Source organism: Notolabrus celidotus, chromosome 9, assembly GCF_009762535.1.
Source record: "Notolabrus celidotus isolate fNotCel1 chromosome 9, fNotCel1.pri, whole genome shotgun sequence".
NCBI classification, from domain to species: Eukaryota; Metazoa; Chordata; class Actinopteri; order Labriformes; family Labridae; genus Notolabrus; species Notolabrus celidotus.
The window spans coordinates 4,695,253-4,716,472 of record NC_048280.1 but is presented as its reverse complement, the minus strand read 5'-3'; the positions used below and the strand labels follow the sequence as shown (position 1 = coordinate 4,716,472).

At 40.3% G+C, this 21,220-nt stretch overlaps 1 protein-coding gene across 3 annotated transcripts in view; it reads left to right on the top strand.

Annotated features, from left to right (window-relative positions):
- smarca2 (SWI/SNF related, matrix associated, actin dependent regulator of chromatin, subfamily a, member 2) overlaps positions 1–21,220 on the top strand; it is a 188,152-nt gene that overhangs the window by 91,189 nt on the left and 75,743 nt on the right. For 2 of the 3 annotated variants that reach the window (XM_034692458.1, XM_034692460.1), the window contains 7 exons: positions 7,125–7,388; positions 7,936–8,065; positions 9,887–10,324; positions 12,210–12,311; positions 15,867–16,119; positions 19,336–19,462; positions 19,979–20,152. In XM_034692458.1, coding sequence (XP_034548349.1) covers positions 7,155–7,388; positions 7,936–8,065; positions 9,887–10,324; positions 12,210–12,311; positions 15,867–16,119; positions 19,336–19,462; positions 19,979–20,152 — 1,458 coding nt within the window. In that variant the 5' untranslated portion in view covers positions 7,125–7,154. Of the gene's footprint in view, positions 1–2,905; positions 3,079–7,124; positions 7,389–7,935; positions 8,066–9,886; positions 10,325–12,209; positions 12,312–15,866; positions 16,120–19,335; positions 19,463–19,978; positions 20,153–21,220 lie in introns of those variants that run through there. The other variant, XM_034692461.1, reaches the window with a different exon arrangement.

Here is a 21,220-nt window from a genome sequence, read left to right as displayed (position 1 = left end):
TAGAAACGCTCCCTTGCTCTCCCCTCGTCTGAATTCTTTTATGCACCACAACCGCTCTCTTCTTCTTTGTCTTCAACTGGAGCGTTCAGCACGGCCACCCAGCGAATACAAGAGCACGTATGTTACTACTTTGTCCATTCTGAGCGAGGGCAGAAACATGGCGGTGCAAGATGGCGGCCTCCGTGGAAGAGAACCGGCTCGGGGCTGGGGTTGGGATCAGGATAGGGGGGGGGTCTTTTTATTTTTATGTATATCTTTTTCTTAAGTTGTTTTTATGTACAGCACTTTGTGTTACAATGTCATTGTATGAAAAGCACTTTATGAATAAAGTCTGATTGATTGATTAGATTTAGAAGACTCAAGTTAACAAAGTGAAGAGGATTTTTATATTCAGGTGACTTTACAACATACCTATTGAATAGTTTATTTAGAGTCTACTAAGTCTGTGCCACCAAATGCTGATAATAACAACACACTGCACCTTTCACATAAAGATATTTGTTATTTGAATTTTTGACTTACTTATCAGATTTTTTTTTCTTTAAAGGCATTTTTTTGAATTGCTGTAAAAGTAGAAAATAAACCTGTGAGCTTCAGGAGCCTGTTCATGTTACAGCTTATACAGAAGATTAATATTTTGTATATACGGCTCACAAATCAGAGACTGAGAAGCACTCAGGTCTTTAATAATAATTATTAAAAATGAGATGTAATGCTGGTTACAAGCCAAACTAAGTTTAAAGACTTTTTGAAAAATGTATTTTTTAGGTTTTGAAAGCATTAGGTTTCACAACAAAGAAATAAACAAAGGAAGATTTGCAGGGAGGATTTTTTAAAGGTGAATCGTTCCAAAAAATATTACATTTTTAGTTTTTTTTATTCCTTTTTATTAAAAGAGAAGAACTTCATGTAAATTTGCACGGATTGTGATTTACAAATTGATGGATAAAGACCAAAAAAAAAATAGTTCTCACAAGTTTGAATGAATAAATAATGTAGTTAAACAGCTTTGCATTTCATAACTACAACAAAACAAATTAAATTCACACGTAGACATTTAAAGGATATAGTTTCTTGTCAGATTTGAAGGATCAGAATCAAGCAGGTTGAATATGAAGTAAGAGGGGGAAGATTGCAGAGTGGATTTTTGATGACCAGTCTGGAAACGGGTTGTAGATGTAATATTTTTTACTGTATTGAATAAATAACACTTGATGTAAATGCAGACAAATTATAGACACTGTTAAGTATATACTAAGACTTTTTCTGCATAGACATTTCAAAGATATTTCTAGTCTGATTTACAGGATAAGAAACAAACAGTTTGAGCTTGAAGTAATGAATAGAGAGAGGAGAGATGATTAATGATCATTGACACATTGAGTATGAGTAAAGGTTCTGGTTGTACGATCCGTCTGACTTTATTTGGATAAGGAACACTTGATGTAAATGCAGACAAATTATGAACTGTACATTGTTGAACAAACAGGAGAGAAGAAATAATCGCTCTGTCGAGTTTAAACAAACAAATATTCCAGTAAAAACAGCTTTATCTTTTCATGATGAAAACAAAACACAGTTTCTGATATCAGAGGGATGCAAATGGAGCCTGACTAAACCTGTGTGATATTTGCATGCGTTGCCTTTGAAGCTCCGCCTCGCTGTCATTAGAGTTTTTTAAGTCAGTGTATGTAAATGAGGTCTGGCACTCCATCACTCTGCACTTGGCATGTTTGTTTAGAGCTCAGATGTGTGTGGTAATTCAGTACCTGCCTGCCAGGTGTTCCACAGAGCTGCTGAGGCCTGTTAGTGAAGATAAGAGCTGGTCACTGCTGCCATCTAGTGGTCAATTTAAGAAGAGTGCATAGATGGAGACTGAATGAAAGGAAGCCAACACATACTTTGAAAGTTTTGTCACTTTGAAAGTTTTGTTTGCCTTTGTTCTAATTTTCAAGGTGCTATATTATTAAAGCTACTTTATGATGCAAATACAGGGTTTAAAATTCAGATCTAAGGTTTCCCATGGTCAATTTCTGCATAGTTTTTACCTCTAAAAACATTGGGATGCTGTGAAAATATTCTGAGAATAAAGTCAGAATTTATCCTCCGAATTCTGACTTTAATCTCCGAATTCTGACTTTAATCCCTGAATTCTGACTTTAATGTCAGAATTCTGACTTTAATCCCTGAATTCTGACTTTAATCCCTGAATTCTGACTTTAATCTCCGAGTTATGCCTTTATCTCCGAATTCTGACTTTAATCCCCGAATTCTGACTTTAATGTCAGAATTCTGACTTTAATGTCAGAATTCTGACTTTATTCTCCGAATTCTGACTTTAATGTCAGAATTCTGACTTTATTCTCCGAATTCTGACTTTAATCCCTGAATTCTGACTTTAATGTTAAAATTCTGCCTTTATCTCAGAATTCTGACTTTAATCTCAGAATACTGACTTTAATCTCCGAATTCTGACTTTATTCTCCGAATTCTGACTTTAATGTCAGAATTCTGACTTTAATGTTAGAATTCTGACTTTAATCACAGAATTCTGACTTTTTTCTCAGAATAATATTAAAAAAAAAATTATATTGACCTTATTTTTTTTATTTCTGTTTCAGTGGCCCTAATCCTTTTCCGTAGGTTTAGCACTTAAAGTCGAATCAAATAATTTGTCTATGAGCATACATGCTCTGTATAATATTAAATCTGAATAATAAGAATACTGCATTTATTTCAACATGGCGGGGCCCCCAAACACGTTCTCATATTAACCCATCATCCCTCCTCGTTGCTGTCATGGCCACTCACCCAGAAAGTTACAGTAACGCTTACAGGGCAGCGAACACGCCCAAGCAGCAACACATGGTGATAGGCGGGGGGCTCAGCCAATCACAGCCAAGGAAGGCGGGACTTCCGGTGACATTGACAAATCAGTAATGGCGACTCGAGAGAAAGTTTAATATGTCAGCAAAACAACACCGAGGGGGAGTGAACTTATGCACAGCAGCAGCAGTCATATTTTCAAGAAATATAACATTTCCATCTGATTGTGGACACTTGCAGTTCAGCGGCAAGGTAAAACGACCAACAGAGCTTCAGTTGTGATATATATGAACGTGTTATGTGTCAGTGTGCTGCTAACTGTCCAAACTTTGTGACAGTTTGTAAAGCAGCTCCTACCGAACTGTAAGCATGCTAAGCTAACTCACCAAGCTAGCTGTTAGCGGAGTTCCTCCTCGGGCTGAGCGGTGGAGGAATTCTTTAACATCTCACTTAGAAAGCAGCTCCATGCGACTAAATCTGACACCAGAGTCTTTATATCTCCCTGTAAGACGTCTACAAGCTGGTGTCAGGTGTTGGACTTTCACTGAACTTTGATTTTTGTCAGCACATCCGTGATGTTCAGAGCAGTGTTTTTGGGGAAGCCATGATCCAATCAGAGTTAGTTTACACAGAGTGACAGTAACAAGCTAACATCAACACTTAACACAACAACACGACGCCACTGTTAGCCCCATTGTGTGTCCTTTATCGTGTTATATACTCTATTACACGTTATAGAAACTGAGCTTCATCATAATAAGATGCATTTTGACATATGTTGAGATGTCTCATCCCGAACTGACTCTCTCTTGACTGCTGCTGGCATTATAATGCATAATATACTGTATTATAATTATCTTGCCATATTACATTATGTTATATTACATTATTATTGTAACTACAACTCATGGTCATATTACATACCCATATAGATTTTTATTTATTGCTTAATTTGTCATTACTAAGCATAATCACACCACGTCAACCTGTCACTACTGAAACATTTTTAATACTGCCTGTAATTACTGCTATTTAATCTAAATTCCATTGTAACATTGTATATATCTATTTTTATTTTTACTCATCTTATTTTATTTTATTTTACTTATTGAAACTTCTCTTGATTGTACTTTATAAGAATAATAATACAAAAACTCAAAGACACTGTACAATTGCTAAAATCAATACAGGCAAAAAATCAAACAACACGACAGTACAATCACAAATGAAAAGCTAACTTAAAAAGGTGAGTTTTTAAAAAAGAGATTTGAAAGCTGAAGGGTCAGAGCAGTTTTGGATATGGGAGGGGAGTGAGTTCCAGAGGGGTGGGGGCGGCTACTGAGAAGGCTCTGTCCCCCCAGGTTCAGTGCTTTCTGAATTCCCCCCTGGGGGATCAATAAAGTAATATCTTATCTTATCTTATCTTAAATAAGTAGGAGCTTTGTTTTATACGGCTACCCTTGCTAAAGCATTGACATCCCTGCAAGAGCTCATCAGATATTAGACATTAGAAACAGGTCGCTTCCACTCTGTTCCAGAGGAGGAGAGAAAGTGTTCCTTGTGTGATCTGGAGGAAGTTGAAAATGAAATGCACTTTTTATTCTACTGTCCTTCATATCATGATCTCAGGTGCCTCCTTTTCAACCAAATATCAGAAAACTGTCCTGATTTGTTTTCCATGTCTGATGAAGAGAGACTTCAGTTCCTGTTTACTCACAAAGTGTTCCAGTTTGCTCAGTTTGTGTTAAATGCTGTTCAGCAGCGTAGGAGCACACTCTATGGCTGTTTCCAAAACGGCCTGCTACATAGTACTTACTAATGTAGTAGGCAGTAGGTATTGCCTACTACATACTGCGTTTGAATTTAGTCTGTAGTATGACTGTTCTGTCCGATCTGTCATGCAGCATGCTGAGCCAGACTTCGCTGGATTTCCGGTTTCGGAAAGCGGAAGTAAACAACGGCGAAGCCGATAAATAAAATGCTTATTTAGCATCCATTTATGATTTAAAAAGTTAGGAAGTGGTTTATATGTAATTTGATAACGTTCACAGCACCCAAAAACGGATTTCCTCCCGTCAAAAAATGAGGAAAAAGAAAAAGCAGAACGAGCGCTGTGCATTATGGGAAACAGTACGCGAGGCAGACTGGTCCGATGCACACTGAGATATTTTCCCGAATCAGTAGACATCCGGGGAGTTTTGGCATACTGCAGATTTTGCTCTTGTTCACATACTACTTACTACATACTGAATTTTGGACATATCAGTACGTACTGCTAGTATAGTAGGCGATTTCGGAAACAGCCTATGTCTGATTTAGTTGTTGTCACTGTCAAATATCTGAAGTGTACCACTGTGCTTTTGAATTACTTTAGGTCATTGTTGGACATGTGCAGTATTGTAACCGCTCTTCTTTTTTCTTTTTCTTCTTATGTTGTTGCTCCTATTTAGTTTGGTTTTTATAGTGTCTTGTAAGCCCATATGGTCTGGGCACCTTTATGATGCACGACATGATGAACAATAAACTAAACTAAACTAAACTAAACATCATTCTGTGAAGCTGTAAAGTCAAATTAAAAGTGTTTTTAATGTGCAGCTTAAACAAATGGGACCAGCAAATTATCTGCATATGGTCACCAAACCCAAACCTTTGTTTAACTATTGTAACACACTAATAACAAAGACTCAACCTCAGATTTTGGAGGTATAGTATAAATCAATCAATCAATCTTTATTTATATAACATCTTTCACACAAATCAGAAGCAATTCAAAGTGCTTTACAGCGATTGAAACACAAGAAAGAAGCAGAAATTGAATAATGGAAAGGCAAAAAAAAATGAACAAAATTAAAATAGAGACAAATGCACACCAACAACAATAACAAATGTTTGATTGAATAAGTGAAAGCATCTGTGCAATTAATCTGACCTCTAATTTTAATGAACGGTCATATATGATTATGAAAAGTAATATTGTGACATGAAATATTATACATGTTGACCTCCAAACATCAACAAGAGGAATAGGAATGCTCTCTTTTTGTTCTCTCTGCTTATTTACACTCTTTGTTTATTTACCTTGTTTTCTTATGTTTATCTTCCTTTTTGTTTGTACAGTTTATTATTATTTCTTTATTTAATATCATTTTTTGACTCTTTGTCGGTTAATAAAACAACATTGCAATCTATATAAAAGTAAAAAGTAAAGTGATACAATTGTTATATATAAGGGGTTTAACGATTCTTTTTAACTACGATTCGATTCATATCATGATTCGTGGTTGCGGATACGATTAAAGGACGATATTGGTTCATTTAGAACGATACGATCCGAAACGATTCAGTGACTTGAAATCAATTCAGTAACTTTTTAGCCAAAAATTCAGCCAGTGTGACTGTGAAATAAATCCCTTGATACTGGACAGACCTAGATTGGACAGTCCTGCCGAGTTTTGTCCTCGTCTCTGACTAAACATGCTGGCGAGGCCTGAGGCTTCTGCAGAGCTGATGTTAGCTTGCGCTGCTGCTGCTGCAGGGGGAAACGCTGCAAGAGGCACCTGGACGGTCAGCATTGTGTGAAATCCCATGGCGCCTTAGTAGGTGGTTGGATAGATTTGTGTTGATGCCGTGGTAACCTTACATGACCTTTACATATCCTACAAACAGCGAGCGACTTATTTAGAACATCTCCGTCTTTGCAAAAGCCAGTGTTTCCACACACTGGACTGCAATGGTGACTTAATCATTTCTGGCTCGCCTGCTTCTCCTCTGCCGTCTGCCACGCTATGTGTTGTTGTCTGCGGCGCGTGGTGATGACGTCACAGACAGGCAGCCTGAAATGAGTAATGTTTACCGTCTTTATCATTAAAAGTGGAAAAAAAACACATCCATATAAAGTCTGAAGTGCTTAAATCCAATGCGTTATTTCCTAGTATCGATACAATCGATTTATTACCTTTTAAAACGATGTTAGATCAATATATGTCATCAAGAAGGCCAACTTGCCGAGCACAGATCAAGCATAGGAATATAAATCGATACATCGATGTAGTAGATGAATCATTACACCCCTAACCCACATGTCTGTTTCGTGAGTTAAAGGTGACATATCACGCTTTTTTCATCAATATATATTGGTCTAAGAGGTCCCCAAAACATGTCTTTAAAGTTTATGCTCAAAAAAACACTTTGAAATCAGATTTTGGTCTGCCTGAAAAACCCTCTTCTTCAGCCCTCCTCAGAACAGTCTGTTTTCTCTCTGACTCAATTTCACTCTGTTTGTCTCTTCTCTCCTGAAGCTGTCTGGAGTCCCTCCAGCAGTCCAGTAGATGTCCACCCCTTCAGATTCTTCAGGTGGTATGTCTCATCCTGGCCCTTCTCCGGGGGCAGGTCTGTCCCCGGGGCCCATCTTAGGCCCCAGCCCTGGACCGGACCCCTCACCAGGCTCTGTTCACAGTATGATGGGACCCAGCCCTGGACCTGGAACACCCAACGCGCCCCACGGCATGCAGAGCCAGGGGCAAAGTGAATACTCTCAGGACGCAATGTATCCTCTGCACAAGGTACAGCCGGCGAAGTTTTACAAAAACATACTTTGATGTCAAATCTGCACAAGGGCAGTGTTGAGTCAGTTATTTAGAAACTCTGGTGACAACAGCAGAGTTAGTTATCGCTGATTATTTTCATTTAAAACTTGTGACAAGAGCATGACTAATAAAATCTGCCTGACCAATATGTCAACTTGTGTTGGCTCACTGCAGACGTATTGTGCAATTTTGTTTTTAGATAACAAGAAGTTCCTGCACAGAAATATTCAGATATTGAAGTTTGTTCATGAAGATTTGAAAGCAAGTAGCTTGACATCAAGAACCTCAAATTAACACATTTTATATTCATCCTGACTCCGAGTGTTCCCTCCATTTATTTGAGTCAGTCTTACAAAAACAATAAGAGATGTCGTTCTGCTCCACAAGGGCCAACATTTCTCTTTTTAAACTGTCTTTTCAATAACAGTTTCATAGGTGTTGATTTCAGAGGAGTCAAACAACAAAAGAGCTACAGGAGAAGATGAAGTGTTTATGATTAATCTCTGTTTTTGCTTTCCTTTAGCCCATGGAGGGGATGAATGATAAGACCATGGCAGATGCGATGCATTTCGGTCATATGAAAAATGTGGGGATGAGATCTCTGCATAGTGGTATGGGGCCTCCTCAGAGTCCAATGGACCAGCACAGTCAAGGTACCTTTTCACTTACCTCACTAAATGGTCAAACTAATATAATAAGTAAATAACGCATGCAAACCTGATCAATACTTAAAGGCAGAAGCTTCCAGGGTGTCTTGGCTTTAGTCCCCTTAAAGGTGACATATCACACTTTTTTCATCAATATATATTGGTCTAAGAGGTCCCCAAAACATGTCTTTAAAGTTTATGCTCAAAAAAACACTTTGAAATCAGATTTTGGCATGCTTGAAAAGCCCTCTTCTTCAGCCATCTTCAGAACGGTCTGTTTTCTCTCTGACCACGCCCCCTCAGGAAGTGGATGTGGCCTCGGCTCTCCGGCACGTTGATCTAATGTTTACATGTTGGCTGAATATACACGGCTGCTCACAGACCCGCGTTACTTCAACCCTCTGAATCTGATCCAGAATCTGATCCTGACGGAGAGGCGCCTGCAGCAGGACCTTATGAACCATTGGTCACGGATTTAGTGTTTCTTGTTGTTTTATTTATCAGTATGTCGACGTGTGTCTTGGTACACAGCTACAAACATGTAGCTATGTGGCTATGCTAACTAGCGCTAGCACTTATCCATGATAAGTAAAAATCATCCACTAGATCTTCAAATCTGCAGACGTGGGGAGTAAAACCGACCTCTGCCAGAAAGGCAGCATGACCTTTATGAAGGATTGGTCACAGATTCGGAGTTTCTTCTTGTTTTATTTGTTAGTATGTCGACGTGTGTCTTGGTACACAGCTACAGCTACAGCTACAGCTACAGCTACAGCTACAGCTACAGCTACAGCTACAGCTACTACATGTAGCTATGTGGCTATGCTAACTAGCACTAGCACTTTTCCATGATAAATAAAAATCATCCACTAGATCTTCAAATCTGCAGACGTGGGGAGTAAAACCGACCTTTGCGTTTATTAAGACAGCCTACAACTAGCATGCCTCCCTCCTAAGCTCCTTGTTAGCACACGTGTGCAGGAAATGAAATGGGATCCCGATCCCATGTTTAATTATTGAATATTTGAAGATACTGAGTCCCGATCCAATACTTGTGTTTGCCTAGATAATAGTTGCTGAAGAGATAAGAGAGTTGAGCTGCACACAGTTTTTTTTTTCCTTAAACAAAAATAAGTAATTTAAAAAATAACTAAAATATGTCTCATGTTTATTCCATTTAACTTAATCCAGCTAGCATTGTTGTAAAGCTCATAATCTGTTCTACAAGCTCTGCTGTATGAGACCTACCAGACTGGTGTGCTTCATTACAGCACTCTTAATCTGAGGCTGCCCTGAACGCATCTCTCACCAGACAGTGCCTGATTCACAACGGCAGCATCCGGCTGTGAGACAGAGAATGTAAATATTGGGAGTGACAGCAAGATTAAAAAATTCCTGGTTAGTCTTGAGCTGCAAATTGTGTTCGGTGACAGCAGGCGTACATGATTGGATGAGAGGATCGGCTCAAATGCCGATCAACAGTCAATTAAAAAACGTCCAGATCGGCTCCGTGCCGATAGTTGAGATTGGGATCGGGACATCCCTACTAATAATAGTTTCTCCTCAGACAGTTTTATTTGATATTTTAGAGAGAAGAACTGAAGGAAATGAAGGAAGAAAAGCAAAGATTTGAGAAAAGCTGAACAGATGCACCAGTTTGTGTTGGAACATGTATTTACCTCTTGCGTCTAGCACTAACCTTCCAACCCATGAGATCTCATTGAAACCCTTTAATTTTAAGCTCTGTGTCCAGATTAAGAAACTGCCTCCAGAACATAACATACAATTTTGGTGTGTAACAATGAAACTCTTCTCTGTCGGTTTCAGGATACCTGTCCCCCCACCCATCCCCGATGAGTGTCCATGAGCATGCGTCTAGTCCCATGTCAGGAGGAGGTGGAGGTGGGGGACCCACTCCGCCCCACATACCTCCCTCCCAGTCAGGCCCCATGATGCCAATGGATCCACAGGGAGCCATGCCCAACATGAGCCAGCAGGGACGAGGACCTTCTGCTTTCAGTCCGGTCCAGCTTCAGCAGCTTAGAGCTCAGATCCTGGCATACAAAATACTGGGGCGCGGCCAACCTCTGCCGGAAAACCTCCAACTGGCTGTTCAGGGTAAGAGGAGTCTACCCACAATGCAGCAGCAGCAGCAGCAACAACATCAACAGCAACAACAACAACAACAACAACAGCAGCAGCAGCAGCAGCAGCAACAGCAGCAGCAACAGGCACCCAGTGTCAGTCCTTACAACAGGCCTCATGGTAAGAAGCTGCAGCTGCACACTGACGTTAACTGATTACTTTGTTGTCATTGATTGAATCTAGAGAACATGATGTCCTGAAACACTGAAAGGTTGTTTGAACTCAGAGTAAAGATAAACCAGATTATGGTTTAGTACTTTAGTGTGAGTTTTGTGCCCCAGTAAACCAGATCTGATCCCTCCTGACACTTTAATATGAGCTCCGTGTCTCTCATGACGTGTGAGCCAGGCCACCTGTAGCACAGATGCTTCATCTCGCAGCGCTGCCAAGATTTTGACCTGAGAGTCACCACGAAGCTAACATCTCCTGGCAGTTGGTATAGCCTGGAGTGGACAGTGTGTCAGCTCACATTAAAAAGACTGTGTCATTAAATCATGAATGTAAATTATTTCCAGGTTTAAAAACATTTTGTGGTGGTTAAACATCGGCAAGGAATCAGATAATATTTAGAAATCATCAACATCATCCTTCAAATTTGGCCAACTGTTAATATTATATAAAATGTGTCATCTTTGTAGTCTTACAAGTGTGATATAACTTTTTCACATTGCAAATAATGTGTGTAACTGGTTATTGCCATAGACTGTAAATAAAAATGGACAGCGTTGCTCCGCCTCTTCCCGTTGCATGGCAAAAAATCCCTCTCCTGGGCGCCGCCATTGTGCAGCCAGAGCCTGTGAAGCCACTGTAACCCTACAGCTTAGCGTCACAAGATGCTGTGTGTCCTTTGAAGTTTCACTCCACGGCGGCTGTGAATCAAAGGAAACAGGAAGTAAAACCCCGTTTTTTAAACTCTAATAACTAACGAAAAAGAAACTTTTCAGGAAAAAGAGGCCTTGAACACAAAACACTCAGATACTAACTACATATCACCACAGCATACGGATGTGAGAAACATTCATACGACGTGGATTTATTTTTTAAAGTTTGACTGCTCCCCCATTCAAATGAATGGGGGAGACGGATTTTTTGACCTATACTGCAGCCAGCCACCAGGGGGCAGTCACACTGCTGAAAGCCTCACCACCAGACACCGGAACCTCTCCCTTGGTTATTGCCATAGACTGTATAAAATATGGACGTAGTATCCGTGACGTCACCCATCTGTTCCTGAGAGCTGTTTTGAAGCAAATCGACGGCAGCAGCCATATTGGTAATGCGGAACTCAACTAGGCAGAGTGTGACGTAGTGTGAGCCTCTTAGCCAATGGATGTGCGTTCCCGACCGGGAGTCACGTCAGTCATGTCCTTATTTGGGCAAAACTCGTAATCTTAATATCTTCTGAACCGTCACGTTACAAAAAAATTCACCCCCCGTACAGTGTGTGCCGATAGAGAGATTAGCGTTGTAGGGCCAAGCCGTTTTTTGAACCAGGCTGTAAACATGTTTATTAATACTGCAAAGATCGTCTTTTTCCCATTCATATCAATGTGGAGCCAGCCTCAAGCGGACTTTCGATGTATTGCAGTTTATAGCACTTCCGCATTGGCTTCATCGTTTGAGACCGGAGTTTGCCGCTTGGTTATTGCATGCAAACCAAAATTGATCCCGCCCACAGATTGCTCTCTAATCTTTTTCGTATAACTTGTAATGTTGTAATATTTTATTTGGGCATTTAGGAGAGTTGAAAAGGGGCGAACATAAATTCTTAAAAATAGGTTTTGCCCACAGTTATAAATACAATAAAACGATGTTAAAATCATTTAAATGAGGCAGTTTTTTCACTCACTTTTTTTTAACTATTTGCAAAAAAACGTCAAAGAACAAACAAAGAGAAAAATGAAATTACATCAAAGTCTTGATCCTCTTTGTCATTCAATTCTGCATTGCATTTTCTAAATGTAGCAAATTAATTATTAAACATAATTTGTTACTGTGCTTAAAGGTATGCCAATGGCACCCTTGGGTGGTCCACAGGCAAGTCCCTGTCCTACCCCAGTCATGCAAGGCCACAATCAAAGCACGGGACCCAAGCCCTGGTCTGATGGTAAGTACACCCTGTGCTAATTGATTCAGTTTGCAAGATATCAGAAACAGCTGGCAGAATTTGGATACAATTTCCATAAATGTAATAATAATAATACATTTTATTTATGGAGCACTTTTCATAACACTAAGAGACACTTTACAAATAACACACATTAAGAGAAAAGCAGTTCTGAAGAGGTGAGTTTAGGGAGAGTTCCAGAGGTCAACAGTGGAGTGTGCTCTGTCGCCCCAGGTTCAGTGCTTGGTCCTACAGGGTGGGAGGAGGAGGTTTTCATCTGAAGAGTGGATACACATGTTAAAAAATGTGTAAAATCACATGAAAATATGTTGATATAGTAAACATTTATACACAATATATTTGATCTCTATTAGTTCACATCATTACTTACTATAATATATTTAAGGAACATCCTAATGACAAGAAGTAAAAGAATACTACATTACTTAGTAAGGTGTTATTCTTTGTTTTTGCATGTTATGATAATGTTATATTGCACCTTTCATTCATACAGTTCAAGCATGCAGACCAAAGCGCTTCACAAAATAACAGAGAGAAAGAAAACATTGGAAATGCTAGAATTTTTTTAAAATAAAAATAGAATAGAAAAAGAAATAAAAACAATCATAAATAAAAAACTTATAAATAAAATAAATATAAAAATAAATTAATAAATTAAGTAAGAGTAGAAAGCAAAATAAAAAATCAGCTACTGTTAAAAAGATGAGATAAATACAATAAATAAATAAGATCAAACAATATTGTTTAAACAATGATTGTAATAAGATTCAGATGCAAAGAACAGTGAAACACTATATAATATTGACAGCTTTATTAATATAACACAGTTAAAAACACAGGTTTATACCTTAAAAAAACAAAACACATAGAAAACAAACAGATTTCAGAATACAAAGAGTATAAAAACAAATACAATTTAATCAAATGAAAAAGTAATAACTCTGAGGTTGTTCCAAAAAGTGAGTTAAAGCAGAAGTCTATCAAGAAAGATCAATCAAACTAAAAGAGAGCTGTTTCCTGCTAAACTGATCGTCTCTCTGTCAGTCATCAGAAAACACAGGAGGGCAGGAGGCTTTGTGAGCTGATGTTTTTTTGGAGGGTTAGGATTCCTTCACTTCTCCTTGTTCACAATATTTGACACCAAATAATCTGCAGGGGTTTCCTCTTATACAAACATATCTGATAATCAAAACCCTCTACTGCTGCTCAATGGACACCAGACTGTTCCTCCTGCTTGCTAGTACAGTCATGGCCAAAAGTTTTGAGAATGACACAAATATAACATTTTCACAAAGTCTGCTGCTTCAGGGTTTTTAGGTGTTTTTGTCAGATGTTTCTATGGTATAATGAAATACAATTAGAAGCATTTCATAAGTATCAAAAGCTTTTATTGAGAATTACACAGAATTCATGCAATAAGTCAATATTTGCAGTGTTGACCCTTCTTTTTCAAGACCTCTGCAATTCTCCCTGGCATGCTGTCAATCAACTTCTGGACCAAATCCTGACTGATGGCAGTCCATTCTTGCATAATCAATGCTTGGAGTCAGAATTTCTCGGTTTTTGATTGTCCACCCGCCTCTTGAGGATTGACCACAAGTTCTCAATGGGATTAAGATCTGGGGAGTTTCCTGGCCAAGGGCCCAAAATCTTAATGTTTTGTTCCCCGAGCCATTTTGTTATGACTTTTGCTTTATGGCAAGGTGCTCCATCATGCTGGAAAAGGCATTCTTCATCACCAAACTGCCCTTGGATGGTTGGGAGAAGTTGCTCTGGGAGGACGTTCTGGTACCATTCTTTATTCATGGCTGTGTTTTTAGGCAAGATTGTGAGAGAGCCCACTCCCTTGACCGAAAAGCAACCCCACACATGAATGGTCTCAGGATGCTTCACTGTTGGCAAGAGACAGGACTGATGGTAGCGCTCACCTCGTCTTCTCCGAACAAGCCTTCCTCCAGATGCCCCAAACAATCGGAAAGGGGATTCATCAGAGAAAATGACTTTACCCCAGTCCTCAGCAGTCCAGTCCCTGTACCTTCTGCAGAATATCAGTCTGTCCCTGATGTTTTTACTGGAGAAAAGTGGCTTCTCTGCTGCCCTCCTTGACACCAGGCCTTCCTCCAAAAGTCTTCGCCTCACTGTGCGTGCAGATGCACTCACACCTGCTTGCTGCCATTCCTGAGCAAGCTCTTCAGGAGACGGTCCTGGCGCTTGCTGGAAATTATGTTAGCTGGTCCTTTTGTGGCAGGGCTGAAATGCAGTGGAAATGTGTTTTTGGTGATAAAGTTCATTTTCAAGGCAAAGAGGGACTTTGCAATTAATTGCAGTTGAGCTGATCACTCCTCATAACATTCTGGAGTATATGCAAATTGCCATTATACAAACTGAAACAGCAGACTTTGTGAAAATTAATAGTTGTGTCATTCAACTTTTGGCCATGACTGTAGAAAGTGATGGGAACAGTTATCAGTTGGTTGCAATCTAAAAATTCGCCTATAGATGCCGCCAAATCCTTCAGACTGCACCTTTAACTCTGTGTGTATGGACTGAGGCCACAGTGGACTTCATTAGTTGTAAGTTACAATACACCTTTTCAGTCTGAACACTCACCGGGACACACCCAGCTGTTTGATGTGCAGTCTTACATCAGATTCCCTTTGAACGCAGACCAAAGTGAGTTTCCTGAAACTGCTTCAGACCCTGTAGAAAAATGCTGCAATCAGACGTTCAGATCAAATATGGTGTAACAGCGCAGGCTTTGAAGAAGCCCCATATTATTTCTGCTGTAAAGACACAATTTGCATATGTTGCTGGTCATCTGGACTGCTTCCCACAGAGAAAAACAATCATCTCCTCTCAAAGGAAGGGAAGAAGTGAGAAGCCAGACACGGTGGATGAAGATAAACATCCTAACTGGGAGACAAAATAACAACAAACACCCTGTAATTTTATGGAAACACGGGCAAAATGTAATGTTTAATCAGTGATGTTGTGAAAGAGATCCCTGAAGGATGAGGATTCTTATCCTCCAAAGTCTCAAGTTGTTTGTTATTCACAGTCATTTCCATATTACGCTTTTATAAGGGGCATGAAGTGTATTCTTTGGTTTTCAGACTTTTGTTTTCATTGACTTTACATCTTTCACCATGGGTCCCTTGTGGAACGATGCATTTTAAGATTTCATCCTCCTCTAAAGAATGTATTAATTTATATCCCAGTTGTCTGTAGCTTTCAACGAGTTACCACACTGTTCAACACACACACAAGAACACATCGCAGTGCATAGTCCAGTCATTTTATCCACAGGTGCAGGTTTATGACGGTGAAGAAGAGAAAAGTACGGAAGCTTTTCATTTACCTGAGAAGACTACAATGCAAATTAACAAAGGATGAAACACTTTTATAAAGTTGGAGACAGATTGACATTTTATAAAACAAAACGACATAAATAAATGAATGAAGGTGTTTTAGTAATGACAACAAATGATGACTCAGAAGTCTGAACTGCTTAACAGACGAGTCTTTGGTCTCCAGGTCAGGGTGCTGAAAATCAAGCCAACATTCAGAAGCACCTCACCCCGGTCCCCAGCGGACGCCCGTCCCCCGTTCCCCCTCAGGCCTCCGCTGTGCCAGCTGGACCCATGCCCGGCAGCTCGGTGACCCCTCAGCCTCCTGGGCAGCAGGTGTCCCCCATGCTCCAGATGCAGCAGAAGCAGAACCGCATCACGCCAATCCAGAAGCCTCAGGGCTTGGACCCTGTCGGCATCCTGCAAGAGAGGGAGTACAGGTATTTAATGTCAATACACTTTTTAAACCCTTTAATGATTAAATGATGTCTATATTAGAAGCATATTGTACTCCCTTTAACCTGTAATACACAGTTTGTAGCTTTAAAGCTGGGGTTGGCAGTCTCGGAAAACTAGCATGAATTTGAATGTAGCATTTCCTCATGACTCCGTCTAACCCCTCCCCTCCTCCCTCACATGCACGAGCGCCGCTGACTTGCGACCATATGATGGTGACTGATTCAAAACCGGTCCTCACCAAAACATTCTCATAGTGAAAGTTAAAAACACAAACAAACATGGCTGCTGTTAGTACTCACAACTGTCATTCAAGCATTATCCAGTTGTACTGGTGACACGATATCAGGAGAAAAGTTATAACACATATATAATACTGTAACAGCTCTACTGTTTGTTAAACGTGTTCAGTGTAGATGTTCTTAATTCCTACAGTGTTGACAGTCAGTGAAGGCATCAGGAGAGGTGTAGAGTGTGTGAGCTGGAGAGAGGAGAGACAAGAGGAGAAGTTCTTCATTCATTCAAACTTTGATTGTTGCTTTGTTGGTTGTCGTGATCACGGCCGACAGTGACCGGTTATTAAAACTCAACGTGTTCACGAATCGGCTCGTCATCACTACAGCGTCCGGACGAACGCTACAGTACATCTACATTTCTGTAGGACTTAGTAAATGTCATTCATTCTTCTGCTTGTCAGAGCCCCGTGGTGAGAGCTTTTTAGACTCTGATCCGGACTGCAGTCCTGAGCAAAGCACCTCATCGGGTCAGAGGGGACAGGCCCGAGGTGGAGTGAGAGGGGCAGTAAATAGAGTCAGGGGAAGCAGAGGCAGGAGACAAGGAGAAGTGCACGCCGGGGAAATGTACGCGCAGGAGGCGGGCAGAATGGCAGGACGGGATTTGAATGGTTTAAAATTTTGGGTCCCAAAAAACAGTGATTGGTTAGTGTTTTCCCAGGTTTACTCCGGCTGTAGATAGCAGCTTTTCTTTGCTCTTTTTTTAGGAACACATCATGTATTGATTGCCATCAGGACATAAAGATCATTTTAACCAGTATGACAAAAAGTGTATCTAAATCTGATTACCAACCCCAGCTTTAAATGAAAGCTTGTGAGCTTTTCAGGGTTCATTAGTGAACAAAAAAGTAAGGTTTTTATCTCAAATTATGATAATAGCACCATCTAGGTTCTGCAAATACAACAGACATACATAAGCTCTACTTATTAACTCAATCAGTGTTTGAAAATGTGAAAATATAATGGCTTCTCAGTGCCTCTCAAGACCGTTGAACATCAGTCCACAAAAGGGAGGATTGAAATGTCCGTTTGTTCCAAAGCAGAGGGAGCCATCTGCCTTTCAATTACTCCGTTTAGTGTCACTGTGTTTCTAGTCTCTGGACTTTAGCTGAATAAAGGTGGCAGCTAGAGTTTCCCACATATAAACGATGCTTAAACATCAATTGTCTCTGATCAGCTGAGCAGGACTGCCAGACAGCTGGAGTCATGTGGTCCTCTGAAAACCTCTGACCTGTTGACTCCAGGCCTGGCTCTGCTCATAATGACGGTTTGTTGTTGTAGTTAAGTGAAATACGATCTGGTGAGAACACAGAGTGTTTTATTCTGAAAATGAACCAGATGTTTTCATTTTGTTTTGGTGCCTGACTTCCTGTCCCTCTCCATCTGCTCTGTTGAGATTGATGCATCGTGCTCCGGCATCCAGCAAAAATTGAACTCTTGCGTATCTGATCCAGAGGGCTCAGCCGAAACTCAATGGAGTGGATCCAGTGGAAGTTAACACATTGACTATAATAGAAACCTCTCGGATCTGGTGCTGTGACAGATCTGAGACAGAGCGGACAGGGATATGGTGGAATCAATTGTAGGTTGTTCTGTCGCTCTGACTCTAGAGCTTGAAGAAGCACACTTTGCATCCTTTCAAAATAAAAGCCTTGTGTTATATCTATCTTGAGTTGAGTGTATCGTTACATCCCAAGATTAAATGATTTAAGTTAGGATCAAAATTGAGACCGCATCATCTGTTCTTCCCGCAGGCTGGTAGATTTCTTCTGTTGAGTCTTTATTGTGTCTTGTTTCAGATAATTCAGTCTGTAGGATATTTTCATCATACAGTTATTTTTATCATAGTTTTGTTGGAAGAACTGATGGATAAAACCTAAGAGATGAGGTGGTAGTTGTTGTTTTTCGTCCCTAGGCTCTCGTTACGAAGTGTAATATTGTGTCTTCATTATCTCTATAGATGAAGGAGTGTGATTAATGAACCTACACAAGGGCCAGCCAATCAGATTGATGGGACTTAAACCAAAAAACAGGTTTAATTATGTGAAGAGCATTTTGTTTTGGTGCCAAGTGGTCCTAGTAAAAGTGCTGTGAATACACAATCACCTTCTGTTATTGTCTGAGCCTACAGGTTCTTTCATTTTGTGAAAACAGAGACAGCTGATGGGGATATGATGAGGTCCCACTGGCCCTGATCCTGCTCCAGCCCTCTGGCTTGTTCTTTTTCTGCATAAAACTTCAAGGCTCTTGTTTTGATGGTCTGCTCCAGAGGCTCTCAGATCACCCCCACAACTTGCTTTGGTTCAGAGACGCTCAGACCAGAGAGAGTTTACCTCTTTTCACCCCCTCAGTCCAATAAAGACATGTGTAAATACTGTACTCTTGCTGAAACTACTATGCAATCTTTTAGTAATCACCGTCTACAGGCCCCTGACAGCTGGATAAACAAAACAATGAGACAGAGCTTAATGCAGAGTTCTCTCGGGTTAGCAAGCTGCTGGAGAATACTACAAAGCCTGGACTGTATAGGATTCTCTGTATGGATTAACTGCCTCTGATGATCAGCTCTTGAAACACTTTTGAAGTCTTTGAGTCTTTCTCAAACTGAAACTTTGTTGTTGTTGTGAAAGTTGTGAAGGTGACAGAAGGTTCAGTTGATCAATATCTTAAAGAATCCTCACAAACTTTTTGTGTGACATGAATTCCAGTAGTATCTCCCTTAGTATAGTGTAAATATTGGAAAGACGGTTTCAGTCCCAATTCAATAATGACCTTTCAGAGGTCAGAACCAGAAAATGGAACTCACTCGTGTGGCCCTAAAAGAGACGCTCATGTTCCAGGGCTGAATGTATTACATGGTCTCACAAGTGTAGATGTCTGACCTGCCATCTTCATAACTCTTTCTAGACTTCAGGCTCGGATTGCACATAGAATCCAGGAACTGGAGAGTTTGCCGGGATCTCTGCCTCCTGACCTGAGGACTAAAGCCACAGTGGAGCTCAAGGCACTGCGTCTGCTCAACTTCCAGCGGCAGGTACGCTTCTGTGTCATTTCCATATGACTGCAAAACAGGGTCATCATTAATTCATTCATTCATTCATCAGGATACAACATTTTAGAAATTTCAATTTGGGATTTTTGTCTTGGCAGCTTCTCAATATGTGTTCTGTCTTCTTCTGAAGCTCACCAGCAAACACACACTGCCATCATTTGAAGGAAAAGAAATCACAAGTTGTAGGAAGGAAGTTTTAAGATGTTAAAAAAAGAAAATATGCCTCATAAGCTAGAGCTTAATTTATTATTAATAGTTCTGCATGTGGCAAATTTACAGATTAGTGTTCAATCTTATTTTATTTCTACAAAACTTCATATTTAATGTTTATTGTTGCACTAAGAGTCTGAGAGTAACAGAACTTCAATCCTCTGCATGTTCTGTACATACTGCAGTAGTGGCAATAAAGGAAACCTTGACACTGACTTGCACTTACAGCCTCTACAGTATCTCAATACCTGGAAATGAGACCTAATGTGAAACCTTCTGTGTCTTTAGCTGAGACAGGATGTGGTGGCGTGCATGAGGAGAGACACGACCCTGGAGACGGCGCTCAACTCAAAGGCGTACAGACGCAGCAAGCGGCAGACGCTGAGGGAGGCACGCATGACCGAGAAGCTGGAGAAGCAGCAGAAGCTGGAGCAGGAGAAGAAGCGCAGACAGAAGCATCAGGTGAAACATAGAAGGGGTTTGTGTGGACTGAAATGGACTAAGAACCATGAAGTCTACCACTGGTCTATAACTTATGTCACCATCTCTTTTTTCTGGAATCCTTGTTCCCTGGCCAAACATTCCATCTCCTCTGACGTCCCCCCCTTTATCCTTCACAATAATTGCAGTATGATGAACTGCTGCTCAACATTTATCAGTTCCAACCCTGACCTAACACGCTTAGCTTCCTGTGCACAAACTAACAGAGAATCTAGCAGGACCAGAAATGGTTGATAAGACGAGTGTGGAAATCACACTAGCATTTAGGCGCAGTGTTGCAAAGATCTCTGTTTACTTTTCCACAGAGATTCAGAGCGTGTTATGGTAATCTACAGCTGATACATGTTGCTGTTTATCATACAGACATGATTACATGAAGAATAGAGAGGAGGAGATGGAATGCACGGCTGATGTGTGGCCGGAAGGGCTGTAAATGTGGGAAATTCAACGTTGCCCAGCAGATAAATCACGGCGCTTGTAATCCGCGTGGATTCTACAGGTAGCTCAATTTTGGAGGAGGTGCACGTCAGCTACATGCGTAGGCCTTTGCGTCGGTACAGGAGCTACGCGGACTCCCGGCGTAGACTATGCCGTCGATTCGACACAGAAGTATAAATTAGGGGTGACCCCAAATAGTCGAATATTGGACGATTCGTTCTAACGAGTCTTAGTGGACTGCCAATCTCATAGTTGAATATTTGCATATGAAACGTGGATCATTCCATTCAAACCATGGGGGTGCCCAATGTCTAATTTTACACTATTTTCCTGTTTCACGTAAAAATAGTGTCTCATTTAACCTATTTTGATATAAATATAGACTTATTTAATGTAATTCTGAGAACAGCTCTTGAAGTGTTAAATCTCCTTAAAGTGGTAATTAAATCTCCCCTGGTAATTAAAGGTGGACTCTCCCATTTAGTGGGGACCTGTGGAGCAGACGTACCTCAGCTGGCCTTTAAATCTTTCTACGTTCATGGCAGCTCAAAATGTCAGGAAATAAAACTTCAGTTGATCCTAAAAACTAGT